This window comes from Ornithodoros turicata, chromosome 6 (genome assembly GCF_037126465.1).
Source record: "Ornithodoros turicata isolate Travis chromosome 6, ASM3712646v1, whole genome shotgun sequence".
Lineage (NCBI taxonomy): Eukaryota > Metazoa > Arthropoda > Arachnida > Ixodida > Argasidae > Ornithodoros > Ornithodoros turicata.
Window position 1 is genome coordinate 1,462,324 of NC_088206.1, and position 19,546 is coordinate 1,481,869.

The following is a 19,546-nucleotide window of genomic DNA, read 5'->3' on the forward strand; positions in this document are numbered from 1 at the left end:
AACACACACAGGATCAATCTCTCTCTCCAGATCGTGTGTGTCGTCCTGTCTCAGGTTTTTCGTGTGACCCTTCTGATGGCTCTGCTGCATGTCATCTTGGACTTTTCGCTCCCCTCGAGCTCAGTACATATAAGCGCAAGAATTTCATCTACGCATCTTGTAAACTACCTTGTGTTGAAGCACACACAGTCCAAGATTACAAAAAAAAGAAGAAAAATACTTGATACGCGTGTCAAATTACCCGGGCTTTCTGTGTCACAGCCCGAAGATGCCAGATATTGGAGTTTAACCTCATTTCATTTTGAACACCACCATCTTACTAGAAGGTTTAACCATCACTACTACTGTTGCTGCTGCTGCACGGTAGGTTGTAGGTTTCACGCTTTTCCACAACACTGCGAAACGCAGAGCCCCATTAACTGCAACCTTCCATACCACATCACTATAGAAAAAGGTTCTCACCGTAACTTCAATGTCACATCTCAATATTGCAATTTCTTAATCTTCCCGTTTGTTTCTTTCATTTGCGTACCACGTACCATAAGGTATTAATTTACGCTCCACATGTAGTCTCTTTGTTGCTACGCACCTCTTCTATTACTTACTATTTGCAAGTAACAGAAGTAAGTATCCGTTTCGAGAGAATCGAAAGGATGGCGGCCAGCTGGTGAACGTTATAGTGCGGAATAAACCTTGAGCTTGAGGAACATCGGGGGAAAGACGAGACGACATGAAGGGCACAAAAACTTGTATTTAGGACCTTCGTATCATCTCGTCATTCCCCGGCATTTCTCAAGCTCAAGTTTTATTCTGCGCTATAATCCGTTACGATACATTTTGCTAAACTGGAACCTTAGTGCACTGCGTTTATTTGTGCAGCTTTTGTGTAATTGGTTAAAGCATATGGTTTAGCTCTTTTTCATGAATTTGTGCTCCATTGCAAATGCTTATCCACTGCAAAACCTTCAATACAAAGAACTACAATTTCTTGTGTAGTGCTGTCCTCGTTACAAGGGCATTTGGTGCATCTTTAGAAAAAAAATAGGTGCAATAAAATATTGGTCAAGTTTTTCTGTCGCTCAATAGAGAGCTGTGCCACATGCTAGCAAAATGTATAACCGTGAATAGCAGACAGCTCTGTAGCAAAAAGCAACTGGGAAATACGAGTGGAGGTATTTCATAAGTTTGATAATCTCTTGCTATCTGTTTAACGAAATACGTGCGCTAAAGCCATTCCCTTCATTTTACAAGGTTTACTTGAACACTGGCAACGAAATACTCTGTTATGACCTTTTTTTGTTGAAGAAATGACTTTTGTAACGAATGAAATGGTGTCCGTAGATGAATGTCAACCTTCGTGTTGAACGAACGGATTGGCGATCGACTCCATGCCGTCAACGGGAGAGATAACCACAACAGCAGTTCCTCGGCACACCACAAGCCCCAACTCCCTCGTATCGTCGGTTAACTTGTACGGGTCGTCGGGGTCACGCAGGAATTCCGTTGTGTTGTCTATGACGAGGTTCAATAGGGGGTCGTACCCCTTCAAGATGCCGGTAGCTTCACGGCCGCCTTGGAACTTCACTCGTATAGCTTTGTCTAAATATTTTGACAAGTCCACAATACTCTCCTTGCGTTTCTTTTCTTTGTCGCCTGCGTTTGTCGTCGACATTTCCGCTTTTAAAATGAAATCACAGAAAGATATAGCAAGAAAACCAAACGAAGTAACAGCGGCACAGCGATTTTATAAACGAAAAAGGACGCGCGGCGGCGTGCAGGCCTGTCTCATTATTCCATTTCTAGGTTTCCTTCGCAGGTGGCGCTAGTGACTAGTGATCATATATCATACCAGCGCCTCATCATAAGGCGCTGATCATACGTTCGTAGGGTGCGTACATTTCCTTGATCTTTCCTTCCCCCTTTTATCATTCCTTTTCCTTTTTTTTTTTTTCTGCCAATAAATCCCCCCCCCCCTTGAACTTTGGTTGAACAGTGGCGGATCCGGGCAGGGAGGGTTAAACAGTTAAACCACGGTGGTTTATACATTGAATTTCCTTCTCTCCCCTCCCCCAACAAGCGCTTCGACAAAGAAACTGCCCCCCCCCCCCCATACCGGGGGTATTGATCCGCTGCTTACACGTGGAGGAGATGGCTGGCAAGTTTTTGCAGCTACAATTACAGCATTAGAAAACACACAATTACACCATTTAGAAAAGAAACCATTCAGAAACTCCCGTCCGGTGTGAGATACCTACAACGAAAACGTGCAAGACATTTACACCCGAAATGTCCAAATATTACTAGTCTGTGCTGTATAAGGGAATCACGTGCGATATTGCACTGAGGGTACTCGTGCGATGACCATCATTTATGAACCATGATTTTCTCTGCAGACGGGGGGGGGGGGGGGGGGCAAAGCTCTTCTATTAGACACAATAGACGAATGTCCATTCTTGAAATATACATTGAATAGAATCGCAAACAACAACGCAAAGTGGATGACAATTTTTCAAGTGTGATTAGAACACAATCGCAATAAATATCAACACGACCGTGCTTTTTGTTTTCTGCCTTTTGACTCGCCTTTTTTTTTTTTTAGTTTTACTACCTTGCAGTATTTCGTTTAATATGACGAAAACACATTAGTAGCTGAGTCAATGTTTAATCGGCTGTGACAGTGTTAGAGCTCATGCGCACCTGTTCAACTGGTGTACACTGCGAAACTGTTTCGTATCTTCCATTGGCGCTAAATTCCTTCCTGAGAAGAGGTTCGCCTGCGACGAACCTTCGTGTCACCTCAGTGGCAGCCTGCGGTTGGTCGAAGAATGGGTAATGCCCAGCGCTCCTCAACTGCACCAGTGTCAGATTTCCACCTTGTGTGACGTATCCCATAAAGTCCTCATCTGCGTTATCTTTCCACCACAGGTGACGTGTTCCCAACCTGAAGGCTTCTTTTCCACACCAGTTAAGTGTCCTTAAAAATTTTTCTGTCGCAACACCTGACACCTTTATGTCTAACTGTCCTAGGAGCACGAGAACCCTGTAGCCATTTTCCAGCAAGGTCTCAAGCTCTGGACCCACAGTTCGTGTGTGGTCTTGGGCTAGGTTTGTTCTTACAAGGAGGTCTGAGCCGCGGTACAAGACATCGCTGCCGACGTGCAGTGCGTGCTTGAACCCCGGATTATTCATAAGATGTCTGAATTGAACGTGTTCTTCGGGCTCTGTTGCTTGTAGAGGGTTTGAATCGTAGAGGTACCCTGTTAGGGTTGTCATAAGCTTGGGATTAGAGGCGTCCAGAGTCCAACCGAATGTCTTGAAAAAGAGATGAAGCGATTCTAGTTTTTTGTGGTAATCCTTTCCGTAGACGAGGTCTTTGATTTGATTGATGACAGCTTTAAGTGTCTGGTACCCGGCTTGATCAAGTAATCCCAGCTGGAGCAAGTAGTCTGACGTGTCCAGCTGGATCATCGCTTCTTCGAAGAACCCAGCGTAGCACATGACACCCCTGAGGCTTAGGTGGAGCGGACCTCCTTCCTTTTGCATTAGGTTGTGCAGATGAGACGCCGCTGCTACAGCGAACCTAACTGTAAAATTTGAAGCTTCACTGTGGTGAGACACTCCAAGAAAGAGAGAAGTCATTTTAGTCCCTTTGTGGACCAGACGCATTTCCGCAACAATTAGTCCCTTTCTGGACACGGCAGCGTATTCGGATTACAGGAGGATAGCGCAAGAAGAGGACACAGCGGAAAGCAAGTGGACAGGACGAGCGTTGTGTACTCTTCTTGCACACACACACAAAAAAAACGGAATAGTTTAAGTGTACCTCCGTAAGACTCTCCAGCGACGTAAAACTCTCGTCCCCGGTATTCGTAGAAAATATCCAAGAACTTGCGCATAAATTTTTCAATGTCTTCGCTGCTATCTTCCATACTTTTCACGTAACCGTCAGAGTGATTGACAAAGCTGAATCCCGCTCCCGCTGGCTGGTCAAGATACAGAAGGTCGTAGTCGTCGCTCAGGGTGACGTTCCTCTTATACAGACTTCCATCCTTGTCAATTCCAATGGGTCCATTTTCGACGAACTGACCAAAAAGCGACGATTCTGCTGGTCCTCCTTGGATCCACATGATGAGCGAGGCGTTCTCCTTCTGCAATACAAGGATACGCGGCATTAGCTTCTCTTAACTGCGCCATTTGACGATGATGTTTTCGCAGACGCTCGTGAACAAAAGGAGTAATTTTACTCCTCTGGGGTACTAAATGCCTTTCCACAAAAAATAGTCCCTTTCAGGAGTAAATGAATGTCACAGAGTGGAGACTGCATTTTACGCTCCGTTCTAAGAGTTCCAGGTACGTAATTCGCGTGAATGCATGAAAATACTTTGAATCAGAGCGTCAACCGTGATATATTGGGTGATATAAAATCTTGCGACATACATAGGGCACAATTTGCGAAGAAAGAAGCATGAACTGTTTCTTACTCTGTGTTGGTCGAAAATTTCTAAGTTTGCTTATTTATACAGCCTCATTCAAATCGACGAAGAGCACATATTTACGTAGACTGCTGCACTTGGAAGACCATCTGCGAAGTTCATTGACTATTAGCAGTCCTGGGGAGTAAATGTCGGTGTTAGGGGACTAAAACAGGGAGTAATTGCAGTCTATGGGGCTAGAAGCGACAATTACTCCCCATTTTACTCCCTTTTTTTTTTCTTAGAGTGAAGATGAAAAATAACTGTTCTGAGGTTGCGAGCACAACAGACGAACACAACACAATCCCCGAGGCTAAGAACACGAACAATTGGAATATGGAAGTCGTCGAAAACGCCAGACCTTGCGGCATTGATGTCTGTGTTGTGTTCGTCTGTTGTGTGTTTCAGGCTCAGGACAGTTAATTTCCATCATGTTTACCTGATGCCGCTGCCTCGTATATACTTCTGTTGCATGTCTGTGCGTGTATAAGAAGAAACTTAGGAAAGAATGCGAAGGGGTGAGTGCGTGCCCGGTCAGTCGAATGAAGCCCTTTGTTAAGTCATCGGAAAGCAGATGTCACTCTATCGGCAATCGAGGGCTGCGTGGTTCGATTGCCCGCCGTTGTCTGGCTTCTTCGGCGTTTTGCCATATTTCAATTGTCCGTGAACAAGGTACGCTGTTTGTCAATGGTTGCCCGCACTATAGCGCATTTTTATTTTATTTTTTTTACACGTAAGCGTGCGCTCAACAAACCTGTGACTTGACAAGAAGGAAGAACAAGTGCTTCGTCATCTTCCCGTCAGTAGCGTTGGCATCAATACTTATGTAACCTGAGTGCGCGTTCACACCAAACGAGTCGTGGAAAAACTGTACTTTGCCACCTCCTTCTGTGCCGTTGTAGATAGAGTGCTTCACCACCGGTCCGGCTTTGAATCCGAAATTGTCTTCCGAGCATTCCATTCGCCTGTGGGAAGAAAACCACGCAAGAACGAATCTGTCGGTGCGAAAACGTCGGCGTCACATAAGATGGGAAATGCTGTATGCTTCCGAGTCATGAAGACAACCACAAGTCGATACAAAGAGAACTTACAAGCCCTGTTCGCTGACCAAAGACGTCAGACGTCTGTCGACTACATGAATATTTAAAGGCGTACCTTATTTTCCGCTGTATAACGCGCGCGTTATACATCGTCAAACAGTGTCCATGCAGAAGAGGCGGTGCGCGCTACCGGTGCACGTTATACATCGGACCTTTTTCCGAAAGAGTAATTCCTAAGAAAATGTCGTGCAACCACTAGCCTCGCGCATTGGTCTAGTCACTTAGCACTGGAGTTCCGCTCATTCGTACGAGTTTAATGATCGGGAAAACTGGGAAAAGTGGTGACGAGCATGTGTACACGAAGAGTGGACAGATACACCGTACGCAAAGCGAAGTGGACCCAGGAGGCATGGCACACAATGTCAGTGATCCTCACCTCATATAATAAAAAGCACTCATAGTCGACGCACATGCTTTCATTACTATGGGTACTAATTTTACCTCTATAGTGCGCGTTACACTTTGTGCATTTTTCAAAATTCGCTCAGGTGCGCGCGCTACGCACCAGAAAATACGGTAATAAATTGGTACGTATGATACGCGTTACTTACTGCGAAGTCACACACGATATTGCTCCGATCAACACAATAGCGCCAACAGCAAGCTGTTTGCAGGCGTTTTTGGTGATCGTCATTCTGATCTCAGCTAAAAGACTCGTGCACGTGGGAGGTTCTCGTCGAAGGTCAACAGGTGCAGGCTAAGCCATAACTGCAAAAGACAAGAGAACCGAACATCGCTTGAAGATGCAAAACGTTTACATGCCAAAGCACATATGTTGGAGCAGTACCGTAACCGATACCGCTATACACTGCGTAGAGGGATAGAAATATCCAACGAATCGGTAAGGAGACGTCGAAGGCGCGTTTGGACACTTTCAGAGATGTGGTTCATTACATCAAGGACGCATTGTACTTTGCGCCAAAATTCAGAGGAAAAAAAGAATTATTCTACGTGTCGTACTTAGCGATATACAAGCCCTCGAACACACTCCCGAGCAAAACTCAGACGTCACAGTGCTCAGAGATGCGTCCATTCCCATTGCCAGCCGTAAGCACGTGACCCCTCGTGTGCTGCCTCACTGGCGGCGGCGAGGGTTGTGATGTCAGAGCCGCATGAGTTTCGGTATTCGCGGTGCTCCATTTTCACCGCTTCCATTACCCTTTCCGCTGTGAAACTTTCAATGCAGGTTCACATCGGTGCAAAGAACCATCTTTCACGTTTATGGAGTACCTTAGGACGACAGCTGCCGATATTTCAAAACAGAAGACTCTGAGGTAAAGGAACTGTAAAGTGAATGATAAACCCTAAAGCTTGTAACTTGGATGCCGCACACACGAAGCAGTTATGCTGTTCATGGAGTATCTTTTTAGGAATCGAATTGTAAAGATTGCCGCTCCAAGCAAAAATTACGGACTCCAATCCGGCAACCCTGAGGCGGCCCCCCGCGCCATCTACTGAGAACTGAAGCAACTACATCACGTCATCTTGTAGTTACATACTTAGGCTGCGTTCCAATACTAAGCGCAGGAGAAGCTCTCTGAGTGGACAGCTAGGTAGACGCCCAAGGTAGACGCCTTGTCGGCGGATATTTGGGACAAACTTCGCAAACAAACGCTATCGCGATCTGTCATGGCCCGTAGGAACTTTAATTTCGCATTTCGTTTAAACGCTCAAATAATCAAATAATTCAACTCGATTTTCGATGCATTCTTCCTGCGTATCGTTATATTGCAGAACACAGTGATCAGCGAAAATGCCGTCACGCCTCATTGCTGTTACGGCGTAGTATTCCAATAAATGCGCGATTCTTGTATCTTCAATAAATAAATTAGATAAAATATCTCTCTTTTGGACTTATTGTTGAACGCCGTAAACGCACAAAACCTAGGAGTATCGATGTCGTCGACACGCGTATTAATTTTCACGGCTGCTGTCAGCGACGACCACACAGACGCATAGCTAGTGTGCATCGATGCAGACTAGGCGAAAGACGCCTGGATAGCAGTCTAGGCGCGAATTGGAACAAACCTTAACATGGCGGCACTTCCGGTTAGACCACTAGGCAGTCGACTAACCGGGGTATTGGAACGCAGCCTTAGTCTCTTCGAGGGGATGTAGGCATGGCCGTATAACTCAACCGCGAAAACGAAATGTATGCTGCTCTCGTGGCTGTTTTATTAAAAAAATATATGTACTGGATAAGAAAACGCTCTGTATAACACCGCTGTTCCGGGATTTCTCATGATTCATAAAATCACCGTTAACTGAATTTTATAGTCTCTCTTCGGTCATATCTGCGTCAGCAACTTCCGGTGCGCATCAGAATCATAGATTCAGGCAAGGGCAAGAGTCGTTACTTATGTGTTTGCGATTCTTGCAACACTATAGTGGGTGGTCCTTATTTTGGCCGCATGCACCCGTCATACGCTCGAAGGTGCGCCCGCTATAGCCAAAGGCCGCGTCTGAGCATCGGTGTCTCGTTTTTCGTCTACGTATGTCCCGAAAGGAACGAGGATCTGCTTATTGAAATTTATCTGTTAAACATTACCTGCACACAACAGGACATATCCACCGTACATCGCTTCGGACCATTCGGTTCACTTAAGACTAATTCGGCATGTATTCAACGCAGCGAAATTCCTTGCCTCTTGGAACTTGCTCTCTTCGCAGACGTTCGTGTCGCTTCCTGTACGTATTCTATTTCTCTTATTGTTTGAGCCAACTGATGTGAGTTTACTCAAGCAAGGACATCTACGGGCAAGCTCTTAAGCCCGTCATGACTTATTGCATGGTGTCCTGAGCAGGGTATACGTATTGCTTCTCTGAAATGGCCTCTATCAGTCTGTCTTAACGCAGAAACAAGAGACCTTCCATCTCTATTCCCAAACTTGCAGCAGTCAGCACCAGCGAGTACATGGCGATCTCATGGACTTACCCATCGAACTGGATGTAATTCATACCAGCGGTGGACTCACTCTTGCATTCACTATGACGGTCGTCGAAATTTTGGAGAGCTATTAGGCGTGCACACACAGGCACTGTGTGTGCCTGATTTAGCTTGTCACCATTCCGAAGCTTGATGACGATGGCGACGGTGCATAGTTGCTTAGACCCTGAACGGCAAAAGTGCAAGAGTGCAGGCGAGATGGTACACTGCTTACCCTGTACTCCTGCGATGATGACTCGGTAAGGACGTACACACAGAGTAATGAGCGTTCAAGAAACGTCTTTATTTGTGTTGTATGTCTTATTATGTAACAGTTGTGTAACAGTAACATGCTATTATTTACCGACCCAACCTACTAAACGCGCAAGTGACGCTACAGGAAATGCATTTGACATGCTTGTTCCGTAACAATTCGTTATGTACTCGGTTGGATCGCAGGTCCGGATGTCCTAACCCCCTCAATTTCAGTCGGTACATAGAGTACCAATAAACCGTGGTAGTATAATAGCATGCTTCCCAAGGCAGGACCCCCCTCCCCCCTCAGAAAAATCATGGATCCGCCCCTGTGTCCGACAGCCCCTACGTGCTGTCGGAGTCCGACACACTCGCACATAAAAATCGCACTGACCGTTCCACTGACGTCGTGCACGTCAGTAACATCGTTCTCCTGCCTCCGTCGCATCAAAACACGTTTGAGATCAGCAATGTCCCAAGCCCGAGTGAACCATGTGGCGCTTCTGCACTGCCACAATGAGCTCGTCAACAAATTAAACCCCGCTGCCATTGCGGGCGAGTTCATAGGACGGCCCGCAGTGCGAAGGGACACATTTTTCACCACGGCGTAGGAATTATTCCCAATCTCATTTCGTTTCACTCCGCATTTCATGGTAGAAATCGAATACAGATAACAACGCCAACGCCAAGCGTTCCACCAAAAATAATATTTGTCTTCGTGTAATTTATGAAATAATTGCGCGATGCGCAGTACAGAGTGCCTTCATGTAAGTTTTATATTGCTCTTTTGCTCAGACAATAAGAGCGAGGGTACGCATTTCATGGGCGAATGAGTTGTGGCGATCCCATACGCGGAAAACGTCATTCAGACGAAGGCCATTAAATGTCTCCGTATGGAACGGCACGAATGACCGTAAGACTTAACTCATTACGCACCTAATGTCAGTTTGCCCGTGTGACAGGGGTACAATGTAGATTACTAAATACTGACCTGCAAGCTACTATATACCGAGTTACTAGCGAGAGTTTTTAAGGTATGTAACTCAAACACTGTACCCAAGTTACTGTACAAGTCTGGTGTGAACACGGAGACGGCAATGCCTCGAAGTTGGTCGTAAGACGTTGGGCCGAATTGGTGCAGAAAGCTGGCAGTGTGAACGCTGTCTAGCGGGAGCTCTTGCATGAAAGTCTCAAGGACACGGGCGCATTGCAGTGCTGTTGATATTCCAGTAGGCCGAACATAAGGCCTTGGCGCAGGCAGCATAACCCCGAGTTTGGGTTGAAGACAAGGGAACCCTTGCGCTTTTGTTCTCAGTAGACTCCTCAAGCTCACGGCTCGAGGGCTTGATTCTTTGCAATTGCCTGTTCTCTCTGGAGTGCCTCAGGGTTCGCCACTCGAACCGCTTCATTTTTTAATTCGCAAAGATAGCCGATGTTACTCATCAGGAATGTCATGACTCCTTGTTGCGTCAAACCAGTGGTGACGGTGCTTGATATAAAGTGTCGACCTAAAGAGCGCCTTACTGCATGTACTCAGTAAGGAGGGTGGTCTGTAGTGCCTATTACACATGTGACATCCACTGGTGAAAACAAAAACTTAATTTAAATGATGATGAGTGAGGAGTTTCACCGCCAGGGGCGGTACCCTACCCTATTCCTGGCGGTAATGTGGTGAAATGGAATATTGAGTCGCGTCACAGTGAGGACAGAAGTCCTACGATGCCCAAAGGCTTTAGAAGTGCTTTTAAGGGCAGAGCGCTGGTAAGTTGGTTTGGCCATGGACCATGCAATGTTGTCATACTGAGAGGGATTTGAAAGGTTGGTAGTGTGGGCAATGAAGAAAGCTGTGCTCTGCAGTGACGGCATCTGAGAGAGTAAACATCGCTCAAGCGGTAAGGCCACTGAGCTGTAAAAGCCACATTGAGTCGCATCCGATGAATTAATGCAGCATCTTGATGAGGGGTGTTTCATGTCATCCGGAAAGCACCGAGAAAATTGTGCATCGTGACATTAGAAAAATGGAATGGAGAACTGTGCAAGAGAGTACGTATAGCCTACGACGTAGAACAGGAAATAGACTTCTCCTGTCGAATATCACGCGCACCCAACAGTTCTGACCGTACTTACTTACAAACCAGTACGTATATTTACTGAGTTGTCCGCTACAGTTGTCCGCCAAACAGAGTGATCATTCGTACAGGCTGCCTTATCTGTTCCTACTACTATTTCTTCCTCTTCGCTCTGCAGCTGCTTCGCTATCGAGTTATGCGCCAGTGCCCGCAGTAGAGCACTACAGATGTTTTCCTTCAACAAACGCACGCATCATCTTCACCGTTGCTTCGGTTTGATCGAAGAAGGGATAATGTCCACTACGTAAGAGATGCACAAACCAGAAGGACCCCTCCTCCGTTACATACCCCGATACGCCTTCATCTCCGACCGACCATGGAACGCGATGTGCCGCACTGAACTTACTTCTTCCGCGCCAATTTAAGCCTCTCACAAACGTCTCCGCGTTTGCAGCTGGAATGACAATATCAAGACCGCCGACATAAACCAGGACTTTGTAGTTGTCAAGAAGCTTTATAATTTCCGGCGAGATGTCTCGAAAGAAATCGAACGCCAAGTTCGCGAGGATCGTCGTGTCGTGCTTTCTGAATTCTGCGTTAGCTCCAACGTGGATCGCTTCTTTAAACTCGCGGTTCTTCATTAGTGTATCGTAGTGAGTTTTTTCCGGCGGCATAACTGGTTGTAACGCGTTTCCGTCGTATTGATATCCAGTAAGTCGTGTAAAGAGAGTCTGACTAGAAAGGTTCGGCGACACCCAAAGGTCTTTCTGAATTATGTCAGCCACCGCAATGGGGTCTCGGTTGTCAAAAGCCGCCCTCAGCCTTGTGAATACGTCTCCAAAGAGCTCCCGTCCCTTTTGATCCAAGAGCCCGATATGGTAGAGGAACTCCGTGGAGTCGAGTAGATTCTCAAGCGGTGCTATGAAAGGAACTCCACATATGACGCCGCAGAAGTTGAGCTGGACGGCGCCTGGTAGGTTCCTGTCCTTGTGGAACTTGATGCCCGTAGCCACGGCAGGTCTCGCTGTATAGAATGTAAAACGGATCGAGTGAGTATTAATACGACTGCGGGAGCGTTGAATGAGCGCTAGTACTGGGCTTCTGGACTGCATGAAGTGAGGTGTTTAGATCATAACTTAAGGCGTCGTCATAACTGCGACACAACTGTCGATTTTTGCATTGCCCTTGCGTAGCTATCCCACGGTTCTGGTTATGGCAGGCTATGATATGGCAGGCTAACCCATGGTTCGGTTAAAGCTATGGTAATCGTCAAGATAAAACTCTTCGCAGATGAGCGTTTTTGCAGGCAGCATCTGATCCGCATCCGCAGAGCTGGCTCATTTTCACAGCGTACTTTCCGATCCGTACGGTCCCCAAAAGCAGATGATAGCGCAGATCTTTTAGGATGCAACTGCGCACAGGTGCACATTGTACAGACGCCATCTTATTTTAAGTCAACTTCATTTTTTGCATTACTAGAAACTTCGTCGATTACCTGTGCGTACAAAACAAAATATTAGAAATGCTTGAAGACATTTTTCTGTCATTTTTGCTGTGCAGAAAGAGGACAACCGGATGGAGCATCAGACGCCGCTGACTGACTTCGTGCCGGCTTATCGCCATCCTCTATGCGCTATGTTGTTATCCGCGACTGACCGGCTCCGCACCAGCGCTATCCGCGTCCGATTACGCTACGATTATCCGATTGTCCACGCGATTATCCGCGTTCGCGATGATTAGTCATATTTCATCCGAACATGCAAGTATATTCTACGGTATCAGGTTACGTTCGCGGGTTGAGCAGGACATCAATAAGAAAGAAAGCTTGTCCAATAACTGACCACGAGTTGTGGTCCACGTCAGAACAGATGTAACACTAACCTCCATAAGAATCACCAGCGGGGTAGAACTGGCGTCCCCGATACTCAGGAAACAGTAGCAGGAACTGACGAAGGAAGTCGTGAATATTGTCGGCGATGTCCTCGAAGCTCTTGGCGTACCCGTTCTCGTTTTGCGTAAAGCTGAAGCCTGCCCCAACGGGTTCGTCCAAGTAGATAACGTTGGAAAAACTCGCTATGTTATGCTCCCTTTTATAAAGAGAGCCATTTCGTGAAATCCCAACAGGACCGCTGCTGAACAGCTCTCCGAGGAGGGACGATTGTCCTGGGCCCCCTTCCAGCCATAGGACAAGTGGAAGGTTGGCCGAGTTCTCCTGCAAGAGTAGTGAGCTAAAAACGGGAGACATAATGTTATATTTATACTACAGTCGTGCCAATGACTTGACCCCATTGATATGTACTACTCGAAATATACGGATCATTTTTACGGGGACCAAACCTTTGCAGTGTACTTATATATGTCTCGTTAATATGGAAACTCACTCTTCAGAAAAGACCAGCTTGCGGGCCTGACGTCACACTTAGTGGTGGCGCTGCAGTCAGCAGATCGTCTGCTTGGTGTAGGCAAAACAGCAATCAATTCGAGGGATTGGAGGGATCGTTGCACACGGTCCCAAATTTGGGACCGTGTGCAATAGAGGGTAACAATATGGTGCAGACACTGCCGCGTCAGTTGGACGACGACTATGTCATAAATGTGAACATAAAGAGGGCCATCATGCATAAGTCATCGTTCTTGTGCGGCTCCGTACGGGAATCCACAGTGAAGGCGTGGCTGCGATACTTGGTAGACAAGCCGCTGTATCGTGAGAAGAATAGTCGACTGGGCTACGTTGGAGCCGGCGGTCAGTCGCAGGCACGAGCAAAGCGAACGAGGAAATGACTGCAGATGCAGCTATCGAGCCACTAGATATCCATCGCGTGCCAGAGTCGGAGATGAGCGACGCCCATAAGCACACCACACTATGTCATTTGGTTTCGTTCATTTCACTACTTACCTGTACCCCTCAACCACGCGTCCTAATGAGACACGCATAAGACGTTTCACGGAAATCAGTGTAGTGGCATCTTTGATACCACCCACCCATAACTTTTCGTAGAACAACACAAGAAGGACATTGGGTTCTGAATGCGATGTTCGTATCACAGAGATGGACATTTAGCTTATCTGAAGAATTGGCAATTAAATGGCATTGAGTGCGCAGGAGCCTGAAGATCATCACCACGGCAGGACAATGGCAACCGCACCAAGCAGAAGAAGAAGAGATTTTTGGCAACCAGCACGTCGTATGTCATGCTGCCAAGATTTTGTCTACTTTGAGTAACCCATATCGTTGCGCACATGAACAACGTTCCTTCCTTTTTGGATGCCCCACACAGAAATAGTAAGGAGAGCCTGAGAGGGCCTGGAAGAAAAGCTGAGAGAGACAAAAGGAAAGGTAAAGGATTTCATAAGGTGACGGTGCCTTCTCCCGTTTAATTTATCTGAGACTGTAACTATTTACGGATCGCTTGATGCCCTCTGCAGGATCCTCGTTGCCACACTTCTGGAATTTTCTTGCGAGATCTTATACTGCTTTGAGTTCAGCTTGAGTTTAAGTATAGACCGTATAGTTACCTACTTGAGCCTTAACGTGCAGGAAGAACAGGGAGGTGCCACATGTTTCGTTGATGGTAATGTAGCCAGAGTAGGCTCCTCCGACGCCGCACGCTTCTTCGAATAACCACACTCTGCTCCTCTTGAGCGCTTCGTCGATTTTTCCTGCTTTTATAAGCGGCGATAGGAGCAGGGGTCCTTCTGCCTGTGTCTTAGCTGCACTGGCTCTGAAAGGATTAGAACGTATCACACCTGGGCGTATAGCCAGTGGGGGGCTAGGGAAATCATACCTTTGGTAGTGCATTTGGGAGAGGGAAACACCTCCTTCTCCATGTAAAGTCCCCATTGAACCCCCACCCCCGAAATATTTTTCGATCGAGCCTGCTGGTATCAGATGCCAACTTACTTCTGGGCAACATGACATAAGTCTTTGCAATGTACACGTACACTTTTTTCATCTGTCTTTTTTTTTTCGAGGTGCACGTTCATTTGCAAATACTCGAGTGCCTGAAAACGGGATGATTTTGAAAAGACTATAATACCAAAACAGACAAGAATTGTAGTGTCTGTTTCGCATAAGCAGATGAGTTGTGCTTCGTGGCAAGTACCTATACGCTCGTGGAAATGACTGGAGCTCAGAAATGAGACTCTTTCCATGAAAGATGCAAAATCGCACAGGTTTTCTAGCACATTTACGAAAGAGTCCCCTTCTGTCGAGTTTGACAACCGCAGTGCATGGGTGCAACCATCGCAGAAGGTGCGGAAGCGGCTGTATAACGTGGTTTGTGAACGCCATATTGTTCTATCAGATGTTGTTTTTAGCACATTGGGACGCGTCACGGTTAAAGGCAGCCGGTATTGCAGGTGTGGCCCTGCTTTTGTGTAGCCCTGAACTGGTTTACGTGAGTCAGCCATGACACCGTAACTGACACTGAAAATTGTTTCTTTAGAGCCGTCTTCTGCGTTGTAGCTTCTCGTCTGAGGTATATGAGAGCGTCCTGGGCCGACTTCACAGGGCCAAAATGGTCCAAGTTATTCGTAGTTCTGCTCTGCGGCAGGCGCAGCATTGTATAGCCACACAAGTGTGGGTGGACTCATATTACGTTGTAAATCTACCCCCAATTATTAATTATGATGTCCTCTGGGAAGTAGCGCGAGATTTTGAATTATTTATGAAGCAATTGAAAAGATACGTTCACGATTAGAACTTCATAAAAAAGATATCTCCCAGTCACTCCTTCAAAGAAGTTTCGCTCGTTATTATTTAGCCAATGTCGTACAAACCTAATTTATAACGAAAGTTCCGCGTCTATCTTTTGTGACATCACAGTTGGGCTGGGCACGAAATACTCTCACGTTAATTTCTTTTTTTCGCGGGCGCGCAGTAGATAGATACCCGACTTCTGCGTCGGAGCCACAGGTCAAGTTACAGACGTGCTGTCCTTTGTCGTTGCGACAGAATCCACATTGGATTGGCCTGGATTGCAAAATGGACAACTATGACATCATAACAATGGCGTCGCGGTGCAAATATAGCTGCCGTGGAAGTCATATACGGCACGAAAGGCAATCACTATAGTAAGTCAAAAACCCGAGCCAGCTCAAAGAGGCCAGAGAGTGTTCACTTCTCAACTGCTGCGTGTGTCGCCATCATGTACCATATATAGGAATGTTAAACATGATCGCTAGAAAACTCAGTTTTGCAACAAACTGTCCCCTTCCATTAATTTTAATCCCAAAAGGCTTCAATACGATAATATTATTACGAATTAGTGTATTACACACACACACACTTACCTTGTAATCTCCAGCGAGATCAACAGCAGCGTCTCCAGAACGACACAAATTCCAGTTGGCAACATTGAACAACTCTTTCTGCTAATTATACGTTCGTATACAAATGACGTCCTTAGAAGCAGTGCAATCCTCTGCGAAACTTTCTACCACCAAGGTACGTTTCCCTCCATTCCATCACAGTCCACGTCTAGCGAACTATGTGTGCATATACTGAACAAAATGACGGCTGAGGACAAGGTTATAACCTTCATACAGTTGTCTGCGTTGGTGCGTCATGAAGCGCATGCGATTCAAAACTAGGTTACCGTCCCTTCCTGCATGTACCTTTCCCTGGAGAATAGATCTCTACCCGAGAAACGTCATCATGACGTTGATAGACAGACTGAAGCCGAAACTAATCGGAAGGGAATGAATGGGTTCCACGAATGGGCACTTGTTCGCTGTCTCCTATCGAAAGCAAAGTAGGACCGAAGGTCGCGTCCCTTTCAGGGACCATCGTAATCCCATCAAGACTGTGGCTTTCGGGCGCGACCTTCGAGCGTAGTTCAACTCTACCAGATTGGTGGCGCTGTCGAACACTATGACGTCATTTGTTTGTAAACAGGGAGAGGTCCATTGCGTCCCCGTATCTCCGACGGCGTATGTAGTTGACGGACTAGATTTCTTTTCCATCTTAAGTTGAACACGACTATAGTGAGATGACACAGCAATTAAACAAAACAGCTAAGCGGTCGGAATGTCGGAATGTCACAGTGAGCCATTCAATTCATCCCATCGCTCATAGGTGCCGCCACGTCGCCGTAGTCGGAGTCGTACGGTGTGGTGAACGGGAAAGTTCACCATACGTACGGTCTTACCATGGGGATGCGTCCATTCCACTAAAACACTTCGAAGGGCGCTCCGTATTGGGATGCGATTCTATCTAAACCACTCCAGCAATTGAGTTTAAGCTTGTATGTTACAAAAAAAGGGGGGATGCATGAGAAGTCAGAGAAAAAAAGTATAGCTTTCACGACAAGGAAAGATGGCCATCGTGAAGCTCTGTAGCGTTTATTGCAATGTTGTGGATTCTAGGTCAGACCAGATCACGTCACCGTCTTTTCTTTTTTTATCAGATCCTTTAAATTGAGGTAAAAAATATATGGGAAAAGGACAAGGCGCAGGCTAGATGGTGAAGCATGATGATGGAGGAATACCCTGCCCTGAGACACGGAACGAAACAGACGACGCAGGGAACTTGCGTTGTGTCGTCTCTTTGTGCCGTGTCTCGTGGTACTCCTCCATCATAAGGTAAACAGTGCTGACGCTAGACGCCAGCAAAGTTTTCTTATTTCCTTGCAGGTAATTTTTTCGTGACTTCACCTGGAATCGACACTTCAGCTTCGCGCATCAGTTGTCGTCACTAAGTTGCATGAAGATGTTGATGCCACTTCGTTCCCCTGCCATTTCGGCGTCACCGTACAAGGGTGAAGTTCAAGAACGCAAGTTCTACACTTTGGGACGAACCCAGCTCGACGGTTTCACTGGACATACGGGTGAGCAGCGCAGATGTCGTAGAAACGATATGACGTCGGCAGTAGGGTCTGGATCCCGGGATCCCGAATTCGCGGGATCCAGGGATAGGCCCGTCCCGAAATTTCGGCATGATATATTTCGACTTTCCTGACATTCGAATGGTTGAAGGAAGTGATTTTCCCATGATTTTCTTCTAGGGGGGGGGGGGGTTGAAAATCAGTGGGGGGAGGTGCGGACGGTCTCACATGACGTCACAACCACCTGACCATACCCTATGACGTCACGTATTTATTTCACCCACGTATGATGTCACCCAGTGGCTTTTCCCAGGATTTCTGTTTTGGGGGGATCGGGATTTGAAAGAGTGGAATGGAGGGTACAAATGCGCTTTAGAAGACTTGCCCATTAACAACTGTGTTTCTGGCTAAATGAAGCGACATTCAATTTTCAAACAGTAACGCTTTATTACGGTGAATATTGTTTTGCTGCTCTCAAAATACCACCTAGGTAGTTCAGGTTTGTGAGCATCTTCCGTTCTGGTAAAAATGTTGTTTGACATTAAAAACAAAACGAGGACAGGTCACGAGAAACGCAAAAAAAAAAAAAAAAAAGGAAGAACACGCACACACGACGCAGAGCATTTCTCTTCATGCCCAGGAAGCAATCGCGAACGTTCTCAGCAGAGTATTCGATTCATAGTCGAGAATGACCTTTCTACGCAAGCCGTGCCAAGAGGAAGAAGCAGGACCACCATGGCAGCCCTTTACAAAGCGGGGAACATTGCGCTTCTTTCGCTACTGCTTGCGAACGCGAGCATGCTTTCCTGCGATGCGGGTTCCGTTGGGTAGCGTCCGTAAATTCGGTATTCACCGCAGAGATCCGCCACACCCCGGGGGGGGGGGGGGTGCAAGAGCAGCACTGAGGAGTAGCCTGAACGTTCGTGCAAGCGGGCCGCTGTGAGATCTCATGAAATGCATGCCACAGTTTAAATCCACGTCACCTCCGAACCATAGCGTAGGAAACTGTTCTCCAGCGAGCCCTGCGAGCTATAGTATCCTTCCTGTACGTAGCCCTTGGGCAATTGGCCTATACACACGCCCAAGTATTGCTTAAACCTATGACATAAGTTTCAGTGCAACTGCAAGTCGCCAAGTACAATCCGTTGGCAATGTCCTTGCACGACTTTCATCTTGCATGTAGGGATGCTTTCGCAATGGTCAGTGAAGGAATCTTCATTCAAAATTGTAGGCTGCATTGCAGTCATCGTGCGCAGTGTTTGAGCATGAAGTTGATGCCTGGTGACTGAGCAACAGTGCCTTTTCGTCAGTCCATTTCATATTTTCTTTAAAGTAAGGTCCCTGAGCTTGAGGTTTTCCTTCTTTCCACAAAGGGTTCATATTTGGTACTGAGTGCCGTACTGGGAGAAATTAGTCACGTTTCTCGCAGCAACTCGAATGTTGACACAAGTGCAATGCACGTATGCAAGAAAGAAACTTCTAAAGGTTTTCAACTAGTCCTTCAAACTAGGGGAATAACCTTAGCCTGTAAGCATGACCTCAGTCACGACAGAACATGCAGTCGCGAAATTTGGCAACATGGGCATTTGGTGTCTGTAGACGTATTTAAACAAACACACAAAATGTATTTAAGTAAAAATAATTTTTTCTATACCGTATTTAAATACAAGATATAAATAGGTGTATATTTAAATACTGCCTATCCCTGTGGCAAGAACGAACGAATGCAAAAAAGAAAGCTCCTTTCAAGTCCAAGCGTTTTTCCCACGCATGTAGACAAGACCGCCAGCTTCCATTTCTAGCTCACTTCCCTTCCTTTCGCTCAAAACAAAAACTACTCCGAAAACTGAGAACTAGACATTAGTGCCCTACTTACAGAGCCAACGACATTCCTTTCTTT

At 46.4% G+C, this 19,546-nt stretch overlaps 3 protein-coding genes across 4 annotated transcripts; all 3 read right to left on the minus strand.

Annotated features, from left to right (window-relative positions):
- Nucleotides 1-1,348: 1,348 nt before the first annotated feature.
- LOC135397464 (U6 snRNA-associated Sm-like protein LSm7) lies at nt 1,349-1,672 on the minus strand. Its single transcript, XM_064629068.1, has one exon. The coding sequence runs from the start codon at nt 1,670-1,672 to the stop codon at nt 1,349-1,351; it is 324 nt and encodes a 107-aa protein (XP_064485138.1).
- A 974-nt stretch (nt 1,673-2,646) lies between these two features.
- Nucleotides 2,647-8,678, minus strand: LOC135397550 (probable serine carboxypeptidase CPVL). Of its 2 annotated transcripts, none has more exons than XM_064629143.1 (5): nt 8,508-8,678; nt 6,124-6,280; nt 5,347-5,437; nt 3,824-4,148; nt 2,647-3,584 (listed from the first exon to the last, which is right to left on the minus strand). In XM_064629143.1, the coding sequence occupies exons 2-5, from the start codon at nt 6,204-6,206 to the stop codon at nt 2,662-2,664; spliced, it is 1,422 nt and encodes a 473-aa protein (XP_064485213.1). In that variant the 5' UTR covers nt 6,207-6,280; nt 8,508-8,678; the 3' UTR covers nt 2,647-2,661. The 2 variants fall into 2 exon arrangements, with proteins under 2 accessions (XP_064485213.1, XP_064485212.1); XM_064629142.1 differs by having other exon boundaries at nt 5,227-5,437.
- Nucleotides 6,218-14,663, minus strand: LOC135397465 (venom serine carboxypeptidase-like). The gene is made up of 5 exons (XM_064629069.1): nt 14,608-14,663; nt 14,343-14,544; nt 12,704-13,034; nt 11,257-11,846; nt 6,218-6,280 (listed from the first exon to the last, which is right to left on the minus strand). The coding sequence occupies exons 1-5, from the start codon at nt 14,661-14,663 to the stop codon at nt 6,218-6,220; spliced, it is 1,242 nt and encodes a 413-aa protein (XP_064485139.1).
- Between the last annotated feature and the right edge of the window lie 4,883 nt (nt 14,664-19,546).